This window comes from Lynx rufus, unplaced genomic scaffold, assembly GCF_022079265.1.
Source record: "Lynx rufus isolate CCGP_SWC_20201006 ecotype Redwood Valley unplaced genomic scaffold, mLynRuf1.p SCAF_4, whole genome shotgun sequence".
NCBI lineage: Eukaryota > Metazoa > Chordata > Mammalia > Carnivora > Felidae > Lynx > Lynx rufus.
The window spans coordinates 127274132-127286061 of NW_025814856.1; the positions used below are offsets into that span (position 1 = coordinate 127274132).

Sequence of the window (11930 nt, forward strand, 5' to 3'; positions counted from 1 at the left end):
GACTGAGCCACCCAGGCACCCCCTAAAGCATTATTTTAAGATACTTTTACTTGCTCATAAGCCTCTGTAAGAACTTTTTCCTTTTTACTCTTTCCTGTAGAACTCCTTCACCTCCCTCCCCCACTTACTGCCTTTGCTTTGTGAAATAAAACTTTCACTTTGGACATCTTTGAGAGATATTTGACCTTACATCAAATATATTTACTCTTGCTGCTCAGATTAGAAAAGGTGTATAGTGAGGAGGAGGTCAACCATAGGCCGATACGTGAATGGGCGGGAGGCCTAGACTCGGAGGGTGGGGGGAGTGTTCAGTACCTACATGGTAAGCCCTCACTTGTCCAGGAAACCAAATTGGCTGGAACATTTTGTTTGCACAGGCAAGCTGGTTATCTGAGGAGTATCGCCAGGGAATCCTGACTTTGCAGACATTGAACAGAGGCCTCTTCTTGCCAGCCGGGACCCCACCCAGCCCCAGGCCTCATCTCTGCGTCTCTTTTCCCTCTGTCTCTCCAGGTCACTGGGCTGTAGTGAGAGAAGGCCTCACGAACCCTTGGATTCCAGATAACTGGTCCTGGGGAGGAGTGGCTTCTGAGCACTGCCCCGTGCTAGCCGAATTTTACACTGAAAAGGATTGGAACAAGAAGGAATGCCCTCGGAATGGCAACGGGGTCACTTTGGAGCGAAGCGAAGCCAACATTAAACACGAGCGATGATGGCACCAAATCTGTTTTTTCACCTGTGACCCGGAAGGCCCGGGCAGGGAGTTCGCCCTTCCAGGTGAAGACGAGGACTCAGAACTTTGTCTCAGTCTTCATCCTGACGACACTAGCACCTGGGCCTCGACCTGCCTGCCTTCTTTGTGGACATTTTTGGACCCCTAATGGGGGAGGGAGGTACCGGATGGTCAAATCGGAAGCACACTGGGGAACTAAGATGGCTTCTAACGTGTGGATGCCATCCACCTCAGCAGACTCGGGCTGGCCAGCTGCCGCCCTGGGTGGCAGCATACAGAGGACAGTAGTGGGGCTGACAGGGCAAGAGAGGGCCGTCTCAGGCTGCCAGGCCCTGTCCGAGCAATGCCAGAAGCTCTCCTTTCTGACCACCAGTCCATGATGCTCTGGCTGCAAATTACATAAAGCTTTTAACTGTGATTGAGCTGAGCACTCTCCTCAAATATTTTGAGTGGTGATTTTTAGTTTTGTTCTGAAAAAAATAAACAGAGATGAACATGCCTGGTTGCAGTGAGAGTCCTGGGGGAAGGGGCCGGGTGCCCCTGGCCCGGGTGTTTTGTGCCCACTCCCGTGCCTCTGTGACACCGTCATCCGGGGAGCCTGCTCCTTTACACCCCACGTTGCAGCGATGCCTCTCGCATCCCTGTCGACCCCCTGAGATCACCATAAAATTCATTCTGTGACCTTCTCCCTCCCAGCCTGTTCTTCGTCTTCTGAGCCCTTGGTTAGACTGTCCTGTACACTGAGCCCCACTTGTGCCTCTGGACGCTCGGCAGAGGTTCCTGTGCTGGACAAGAATTCTATCAGGGTGATATCATTTCCTCCCTCCCCGCCCTCGTCACTTTTCAATCAGATCCCTAGCCTAGAGCTGCCTGATAGTGCTTCTGAGGAATATCTGTTGATTCTGGGTCCGCAGGAAGCTCAGCCTGGGAGTATTGAGGGAGGGTCTATTTTGGGGGGCGGTCGGGCAGGGGGGCAAGCACATGTTAACCGCCACCAGGGGCCCTCCCCTTAGATGGCGTGGTTCTCCCTGAGGTCTCCCGTGAGACCAGGATTATAACACCCACTTCACAGCCAAAGGAACGAAGGCTTAGAGAGCTTAACCTCCTGCAGCTTACACAACCGGTAAGTAAATAGATGGAATCCAAACCCAGCCCAAAGTCCAGGCCCATATATCAACTCTACACTTGCCAACAGCAGTGCCGTGTAGGTAGCACGGTTGATAGTGAATGTGTGAGTCATGAGCCTGGATCACCTGGGTTATTCCAGGTCACCATGGGAACTGAGGGTTTATTCTTCTTCCTCACTGAAAACCTGATGCAGACCAGCACCCAGAAACTGTTGTCACCACACAGTGTGATCCCTGTGACTCGGGTCTGGGGCTGGATGCAGTGAAAGAGGCCCATTTTCCACCAGAGACCGTCTTTGGGACTGCGCAACTCCAAGGAGCATCACTGATCATGGGCCCAGGAAGGAAGGCCTTCCTTGGGGCTCTGAGCGTCCCTGGGCCTCAGCCATGCCCGCTCCGAGGGACCGTCTCTCCAGTAGGAGGGTGAGTAGTGCCTCTCCCTTGGACTCAGACTGGACCACTGGAGGCACGGAGTCTGTGATGGCTGAGCCTTGACCCAAAGAGCTCTAGTTAGAAGGAAACAACATGGCAGGGAGGAAAGGGTGAGCTCAGCTTCCCAGCTGAGCAAACCTTTTTTGGTGCCTCATCTAGAGTGCAAACCTCCACCAGCCATTTGCCAGCCAGCTGCCCCAATCCTTTTAGCCAGGCTGACTTTTGCACCAAAACTATGGAAAGAAAGGCTTCTTAAGTGAGAGGAAGGGAAAAGAAAGCCAGTTAAATGGCCCTGATGAAGGCCATTCTGTTTGAGCTGGAGGCAGACTCAGCAGCCACACCTCATATGCAGAGTGGCCTCAGCTTTAGCTCCTAAGGTCCAAGCCATTGCTCAGGAAGCTGTGTGCTGAGGCAGCTCTTCTAGTTCGAGACCCAGCCCTCCTGGTTTTTGCTTTGGGGGATGGTTTGGGCTTGGGTTTTGCTTTGCTTTGTTTTCTTTCTTCTCGTTTTTGCTGTCTTCAATAGATTTTATTTTTATTTTTAATTTTTTTAATGCTTATTTATTTTGAGAGAGCGAGAGAGCAAGCAGGGGAGGGGCTGAGAGGAAGATGGAATCCCAAGCAGACTGTACACCATCAGCACAGAGTCCAATATAGGGCTCGAACCCATGAACAGTGAGATCATGACCTGAGCCGAAATCACGAGTCGGATGCTTAACCAACTGAGCTACCCGGGTGCCTTAATAGATTTTATTTTTAAGAGTAGTTTTAGGTTTGTAGGAAACCAGAGCAGAAAACACAAGAGTTCCCGTACTCCCCCGGAAGAGTTTCCCAAGTTGTTAACATCACTGTGGTATATTTGTTACCACTGACGAAACAGTATTGTACATTATTATTAACCGAGGTCCAGAGTTTACATTAGGGTTCACTCTGTACATTCCATGGGTTTTGACGAATGTATAAAGACATCTATCTACTTCGATCCAAAACTCCTCTGTGCTCTGCCTGTTCATCCCCTCCCCCTGGCAACCACTGGTCTTTCTACTGTCTCCACAGTTTTGCCTTTTCCAGACGCCATATAGTTGGAGTCATACAGTCTGTAGCCTTATCGGGTTGGTTTCTTCTCTTAGCAACCCGTGTTTAAATTTCCTCTCTGTCTCCTTATGGCCTGACAGCTCATTTCTTGTTATTGCTGAATGAGAGTCCGTTGGATGGAATGTATCTGTCCCCCGCTGCCCCCGTGGATTGTTACTAAGCACTACCCTTCTCCAGAGTTTCCTTCCACCCCATCTCCAGCTCTGTGCACAAATGTAACATTTCCATCAGATTCTTCCTTCCCTCCCCATTCTTTTCTTTCTTCTCCCACCAGGATTGTTGGAGAAGGGACCCCACTGCGAAGCCACTTTGTTGGAAAAGCCAAGAGGATTTTTAAGAGGATTAAGCACTAGGGAACCGGAAAGCCCCAGGCACCAAGCAGAAGCCCTGGCATCCTCCCTGGGCCTCGCTCACAGGAACACTGCAGGCGACCAGAGCCCCTCCTCTCCTGCCCCAATGGAACCTTCCTCTCCTGACAACTGTCCCACAGAGGTCCTGTTATCCGAGAGCTCTCGTCCTCTCTCTGTGCAGGAGCCGGTCAGTAGGGCTGCCTCTCTCAGTTCTGCCCCACCAGCCTTGTCCTTTACTGTCAGCAGACTTAGTGGGACTGACTAGGAGGCTAGCCAGAAGCCCTCCTGTGCCACAAATAATTGGGCCCAAGCTATGACTCCCTCACTACTGCTTGGAAGATGTCAAGGGAAGCAAAAAGGGTGTGGCCCTCAAGAGAGGGCTGCATTCTTTCAAAGCCAGAGGGAGGTGGTTTTCTTTGTGTTTCTTTGGATCTAACAGTTGGAGTTCTCCTCCCCTGCTCCCACACAGACACCGTCCCGCTCGAGGGAGAACCCAGCCTGGCATATGTCTCCACCATTGTGCGACGGGAGGTAAGTGCGCATCACAGGTGACTGTCACAGGGTTTGCTTTCAAAGGAAAGGAATTAATGGCTTCCGCACTGCTCACCTATCTTAAATAATCCTTGCCCTCGCTTATTGGCTCCTTCCTGTCCTAAGCACCTTACACTTTTAACTGCTTTTATTCCTCAGAAGAGTCCAGTGAAGTTGGTACTATTGTTTGTGTGTTCTTTTACAGATGAAGAAACTGAGGCACAGAGTAGGTAAGAGACAAGGGACTCTGGTTTCACAGTGATTAAGGACTACAGTTGGCCTGGGACATGTCAAGCAGACAAGGAAGATTATGGAAAGAAAACAAGTGGCCTTGACAAAGGCAGGTTGAAGTAATGCAAAAGGGACAGGCCACGGAGCTTCTGCTGTGACATCCTGCTTTCCAGAAACCTCTTGGGAGGCCGAGTAGCCAAGAGTGACTCAGCGTTGGTCTTGCCCCAGCAGCACACAGACTGAGGAAAACAGGTGGGAGAGAGTAGGGGTGGCCGGGTCCCTCAGCCATCACAGCCCCAAACAGCAAGGACAAGATCTGAGCAGCAGGGAGGTGTGGTCTGGGGGGACCCTGGGGCCTCTGGCTGTTGCCTCCAAGGGTGTCTCCAGCTCCTCCCCTTTTATCTGAGCATCTGGGTGGCCAGCTAGGGTTTGGTAACATGGACAATTCAGGCCCATGGGAGCCGTGAAGTTCAAAGGCCTGTAAAAGAGAGCAGCAGAAAAAAAAGTGCGTGCTACTTCGTCTCTGGAGAGTTCTGTCCTTGTGTGACGGTGGTTGCCTATGGCTGGGGAAGGAGGGAGAAGCGAGACAGAGATACAGCCTCAGACCTTTCCCATCTGCTTGTGTTTTCCTGAGTTTGGGGTCAAATCACACGAGGCAGGCTTCACTTGCTGCTTTGGGTTGTGGGGATGCTTAATAATAGTGTCTGCTGGGGCGCGTGGCTGAGTCGGTTAAGCAGCCGACTCTTGACTTTGGCTCAGGTCGTGATCTCATGGTTTGTGAGTTTATGCCCCCAGTCGGGCTCTACACTGACAGCATGGAGCCTGCTTGGGATTCTCTCCCTCTCTCTCTCTACCCCTCCCCTGCTTATATTCTGTCTCTCTCCCTCTCTCAAAATAAACTTAAAAAAAAAAAAAGTGTCTGCTGAGCAAGCTGGGTTCCAGTTAATAGTCTGTGTTGGAATATGGACTTGCCCAGGCACCCTGCTGACTTCTGTTATGATGAATTATTTAATTAAGTGATTATTGTGGAGGGCAGGGAGCAGAAAGGACTCCAGTTTTACTGTGATGAGGGAGTGCAACTGGCTGGCATTGCGTGATAGCATCAGAACCGGTAGCCTTGGACAGAGCCTGACTTGGCAGCTGGAGGAAGGTGTCAGGCTACTGGGCCCAGGCCCGCTGTGTTTCCTGTGGTAGTTTCTTTCTTCTGGGTTCTGAGATGTGCTGAGGTGGCATTTTTAAACAGAGATTCCAGAGATGGCTTTCTCTGGAAAGAAGGGCCAACAGGACACTATCCCTATTCTTTGCTTTAAAAATAGCTAATGAATCCTGGCTAACCATCCCCCCCGCGCCCCCCTCCACATAACCCCTGCTCCATTCACTGACTTGAAAAGCCCAAGGCCAGGAAGCAAGGAAATGCCAGGATGAGGCCAGCCACAAGCACAGATTTGCTGGGGGGCACCTTGTATACTGCATTTCCCATGCCGTCACCTTACCTTCTTCTCTAAAGTGTTATGTCTGACCCAGCTATCAAGCAAGGGGAGATTCTTTCCAGGTCAGTGGGCCTCCCACTCCATTGCATGGAAGAAGCACCCAGGAGCTTTCTGGCAAGCAGGCTCCTAATCTGTAGTCCAGAGAGTCTGACGCTAGAGCACTGAGCCCAGCAGGATCCATGAAGGTGGATCCCACCTTAAGAAATAGCAATGAAGGAGGGTCTTTAAGTGCCTAGAAACACAGCTGAGCCTACTATAAATAATACTAAAGCTAGCGATGGGGGTGGGGGGGGTGACTAAAGGATCAAGAAGGAATGTGGCAGTTTATTAGAATTTTAGTGTGGCTTTTAATGAGTAGGTAAGAGATTCCTTCGGTGGGGACAGTAACTATGAATAGTCCTGGAATCTATGTCGGAGATCAACAGTTACTGAACAAGTGAAGGATCAAAGTTGACAGGCGTCGGAAGCATTATTACTGTGACTGCCGGATTAAGTGTCTGAGCCCTTGGCTTGCTGATGCCAACGGGGTCTCTTCATTACTTTAATTACCAAACCCAAGACCAGGTTTCAAAGACTGATGTCGAGTAAATGCCCACTATTTGTAGAACTGGTAAACAACTGGAGCTCTAGAATTTGTTTAATTTTCCTTCTGAATTTTTCTGAACGTCATGGTTCACCACTTATTTATCCAAGTTTAAATTACCAGAGACTCTTTTAGAAGTCCAATCTTTTCATGTTTATCACACTAAGGAGTCTCATGGGCCTACATGCAAGCAGCAGTTGGACTGAGTAGTGTCGGTGATGAGGCCAGCTAGACCCAGTGAATTTATGGGATCAGACCTGAGAGCCTTTGCAGGCAGCTTCCAGACAGACCCTGGAGGCAAGGGCTCTAATTCCTATCCTCAACATACAGTATGCTCATGTTCTCAAAGCCTAGGCTTGTCCCTGACAAATCTAGTCACTTATGTAACCCCTAAATGCCTCAGTTGCCCTCCCACAGACCCTCCAGAATCCCAGTTTTCAGGACCCTATTTACCTGGGCGTATGGAGTTAGGGAGGTGAAGGCCTTTGTCTGCTTTCCACTGTTTCATTTGAAGACAGTCCAGAAGCTTAAAGTGTTTGAAGGGTGCACTGTTACTGGGTATCTGGGGTCTGGGACAGAAGATCTAAAGATGCCACAGAGGTGTGGTACATCAAGGTGGGGCTTGAGGTCAGAAATTGTGAATTCCCTAACCTTGTCTGTGATCCAGAAACAATGGGGACCTCAGTTTGTGGGCCACTGTTAGCTGTTGAGCTGAGAAATCTCTTTGACTGGAGGATCTGGTATCTTCTCTCTCATTTCTCTAAAAGGAAAACGCTGGTTTTTCTAGGAAGTGTCTTAGGTAGTTGTGTTAGGAAGCAGTGGTAAGGTAAAATAGCACCTGAATTTCAAATTGCTCTTATCTCACATAGGTGTTGCTTTTTTTAAATAGACATATTGAAATACTACTGAAGATATCCCTCAAGACTGTAAATAGTATTTAATATACTGTAGCATACAATATACTTCATATATTTGTACACAGTATGAATATTGGCTTTTAGCACAACTCAAGGAACTTTTATGAAAACTTATTAGAGATTTAGATTGGACAGAAGAAGGCACCCAATTTTGGAATAGGCCTGCAGGAGACTTTAGTAACTACTTCTCTTGAGCTCTTTAAAGGGGTATACAAATATTTCCTAGGAGAATTATGCTTGCTTAAAGTTAGAGTGTAGGTCTGGGCTTAAATTTAAGGGTTAACCAGCAAGATTAATCATCTAGGGGGTCTCCAGCCTAAAATAAAATAAGGAAAGAAAGAGCCAGAGAGAAGGGAAAAGAGCTCCTCCTCCCTCAAGTGGACAGCTGTGGAGTGGCACTCAAATTTCACTCCACTCCCACTACTGCTCAAATAACTCACTAGAGAGAAAATTAGGTCTTCCTAAATCCAGGAAGACCCATTTACCTGTAAGATCCAAGATACTTAATTTCCTGGGAGATAATACAGTAATTAACAAAGAAGAATAGTAAACATGATAGTGGTTATTTTTTTAAATGTTTATTTATTTATGAAACAGAGACAGAGAGATAGAGGGTGAGCAGGGGAGGGGCAGAGAGAGAAGGAGACAGAATCTGAAGCAGGCTCCAGGCTCTGAGTTGTCAGCACTGAGCCCGATGGCGGAGCTCAAACTCACGGACCATGAGATCATGACCTGAGCCGAAGTCAGACCGCTTAACCAACTGAGCTACCCAGGTGCCCCTGATAGAGTTTATTTTTAAAGGGAAAGAGAAACAAACATCTGTTTTATCTAAATTTGAGATATTTACACCTGAAATAACCACATACTTGCTGCTGTTAAGAACTTTGATATAAATGGTGTTTGTGATTTTTTCAGGTTTATCTCATCCCCATATTGGAAAAAATAATGTCCAGCATTCCACAATCTCTTGAAGTTATCACCCACTGAAATCCCACCTATTTTTTTAAAAGAACAAACCCCCAAAACTTTATTTGAAGAGTTCATGTGTTAGAATAATCTGATATATAAAATGGAAAAATCAAAATACAGAAAAATATGTGTATTAATTTACCATTTGTGCTAAAAAATAAGGCAAAGTGTTTTTACATATTTGGTATCACATTTGATAGATATGCATAAAATATCTCAGGGATACAACACACATACACACACACAAACTAGTGAAGCTGGTTGTCTTGTTTTCCCCAGATTTTTTTTTTAATTTTTTTAATGTTTATTTTTGAGAGAGAGAGAAAACATGAGCGGGGGAGGGCAGAGAGAGAGAGAGAGGGAGACACAGAATCTGAAGCAGGCTCCAGGCTCTGAGCTGTCAGCACAGTGCCCGACGCGGGGCTCGAACTCACGAATGGTGAGATCATGACCTGGGCCGAAGTCGGACATTTAACCAACTGAGCCACCCAGGCGCCCCTCCCCAGATTTATTGAGATATGATTCACATATAATATTGAGGTATACAGTGTGATTGATGACTTAATACATTTATATATTATGAAATAATTACTACAGTAAGATTCTTAACACCTCAATCACCTTACATAATTACCATTTCTTTTTTGTGGTGAGAACATTTAAGGTCTGTTCTCTCAGCACCTTTCAAGTATACAGTATTGTTTACTATAGTCACCATGCTGTACTTTAGACCTTTCAGAACTAAATGGAAGTTTGTATCCTTTAATATCTCCCCACCCCCATTCCTGGTAACCATCGTTCTATTCTGTTTCCATGAGTTTAGCTTTTTTAGATTCTACATATAAGTGATAATCATAGAATATTTTCTTTCTTTGATTTATTTCACTTGGCATAATGCCCTCAGGGCTCATCCATGTTGTTGCAAATGACAGGATTTTCTTCTTCCTCCTAGCTGAATAGTATTCCAGTGTGTGTGTGTGTGTGTGTGTGTGTGTGTGTGTGTGTGTGTATCACATCTTTATTCATTCATCTTTTGACAGACACTTAGGTTATTTGCATATCTTGGCTATTATGAAAAATGCTTCAGTACTTGCTGAACTGATTTATGTTCTCACCAACATTGTACAAGTCTCTTTTCTCCATATCCTTGCCAGCTTGTTACCTCTTGTCTTTCTGATAACAGTCATTCTAACAGGTAGGTGGTGGTATCTCATTGTGGTTTTGATTTGCATTTCCCTGATGATTAGTGACATTGAATGCCTTTTCATTTACATGTTGTCAATTTGTATGTCTTCTTTGGAAAAAAATGTTCAGTTCTTTTGTTCATTTTAAAATCAGATTGTATTTTTTGCCACTGAGTTGTGTGAGCTCCTTGTGTATTTTGGACATTATCCCCTTATCAGATACATGATGTGCAGAGATTTTCTCCCATTCCATAGGTTGCTGTTTCATTTTGTTGTCTCTTGTTGTGCAGGAGCTTTTCAGTTGGATGCAGACCCACTTATTTTTTCTCTTGTTTCTACTTTTGGTGTCCTATCCAAAAAAATTAGTGCCAAGACCAGTGTCAAGGAGCTTTTTCCCTACATTTTTGTTTAGAATTTTTTTGGTTTCAAGACTTGTGTTTAAGTGTTTAATCCATTCTGAGTTAATTTTTGTGAGTGGTTTAAGAAAGAAAGACATCCAATTTTATTCTTCTGCATGTGGATATCCAGTTTTCCCAACACTGTTTGTTGAAGAGACCACCCTTTTGCCATTGAGTATTCTGGGCTCTCCATTCTGTTCTATTGGTCCATGTGTCTATTTTTATGCCAGTACCATACTGTTTTGATTACTATAGCTTTGTAGTATAGATGGAAATCAGGAAGTGTGATACTTCTGGCTTTTTGTTCTTCCTCAGTATTGCTTTGGCTATTCAGGGTCTTTTGTTGTTCTATGTGAATTTTAGGATTATTTTTTTCTATTTCTGTGTGGGAAAAATACTCTGGGTCCTGGGCTTTTCACACTGGAATTTTGATAGGGATTGCATTGAATCTATAGATGGCTTTGGGTAATACAGACATTTTAACAATATAAATTTTTATGATCCATAAATATGAGCTGTTTTTCCATTTATTTGTGTCTCTTCAATTTCTTTCATGAAAGTCTTGTTGTTTTAGGTATATAGAACTCCTTGGTTAATCTATTCCTAAGTATTTTGTCATTTTTGACGATATTGTGAATGGGATTGCTTTCTTTTTTTCAGATATTTCATTGTTAGGGTATAGAGACACACAACTGATTTCTGGTATCTTGCAACTTGACTGAATATGTTGATTAGTTGTAATAGTTTTTTGGTGGAGTCTTTAAGATTTTCTGTATATAAGATCATATCTACAAATAAAGACAGTTTTGTTTCTTCATTTCCAAGTTAGATGCTTTTTTTTTTCTTGCCTGATTGCTCTGGCTAGACTTCCAGTACTATGTTGAATGGGGGTGGTGAAACTGGACATTCTTGTCTTGTTCCTGATCTTAGAAGATAAGCTTTAAAAAGTTTTTTTAATGTTTATTTATTTTTGAGGGGGGGTGAACAGAGCATGAGTGGGGGAGGGTTAGAGAGAGAGAAACACAAAATCCGAAGCAGGCTCCAGGCTCTGAGCTGTCAGCACAGAGCCCAACATGGGGCTTGAACTTGGGAATGGCAAGAACATGACCTGAGCTGAAGTCAGATGCTTAACTGACTGAGCCACCCAGATGCCTCCTTAGAGGATAAACTTTTAAACTTTTCTCATGGAGTATGATGTTGACTTTGGGCTTCTCCTATGCGACCTTTATAATGTTGAGATTCATTCCTTCTGTACCCTATTTTTTTAGTTTTTTATCACGAAGGATGTTGAAGTTAGTCAGATATTTTTTCTGAATCTATTGAGATGATCATATGATTTTTATCTTGTATTCTATTAATTTGGTATATCACATTTACTAATTTGTGTGTGTTGAACCATCCATCCCACTTGATGATGCATGTGTGATCCTTTTAATGTTATGTTGAATTTTCTTTGCTAATATTTTTTGAGAATTTTTGCAACTGTACTCATCAGGGAGATTGGCCTGTAGTTTTGTTCTTGAAGTATCCTTATCTGCCTTTGGTAGCAGAGTATTATTAGCCTTGCAGAATGAGTTTGGGAATGTTCCTTCTTCCATTTTTTGGAAGAGTTTGAGAAGGAATGGCATTAATTCTTCTTTAAATGTCTGGTAGAATTCACCAGGAAAATGATGTGGTCCTGGGCTTTTCTTTGTTAGATTTTTTTTTATGACTTATTCAATCTCCTTAATTATTGTTCTATATTCAAATTTTCCATTTCTTGCTTATTCAGTCTTTGTGGGTTCTATGTCTCTAGGAATTTACCCATTTCTTCTAGGTTATCCAATCTGTTGGTATATAAGTGTTCATAATAGTCTCCTATGATCCTTTGTGTTTCTGTGGTATCAATTAT

The 11930-nt window shown here is 44.8% G+C and overlaps 1 protein-coding gene and 1 long non-coding RNA gene across 2 annotated transcripts in view; both read left to right on the forward strand.

Annotated features, from left to right (window-relative positions):
• EEPD1 (endonuclease/exonuclease/phosphatase family domain containing 1) overlaps positions 1 to 1232 on the forward strand; it is a 112856-nt gene extending 111624 nt beyond the window's left edge. Inside the window, exon 8 of the mRNA XM_047095773.1 lies at positions 514 to 1232. Within this exon, the coding sequence (XP_046951729.1) occupies positions 514 to 713 (200 nt within the window). The 3' untranslated portion in view covers positions 714 to 1232. The remainder of the gene's footprint in view (positions 1 to 513) is intronic.
• A 2712-nt stretch (positions 1233 to 3944) lies between these two features.
• LOC124524867 (uncharacterized) lies at positions 3945 to 5013 on the forward strand. Its single transcript, XR_006965329.1, has 2 exons — positions 3945 to 4267; positions 4473 to 5013. It is a non-coding gene; the product is annotated as an uncharacterized LOC124524867 (long non-coding RNA).
• The last annotated feature ends 6917 nt before the right edge of the window (positions 5014 to 11930 follow it).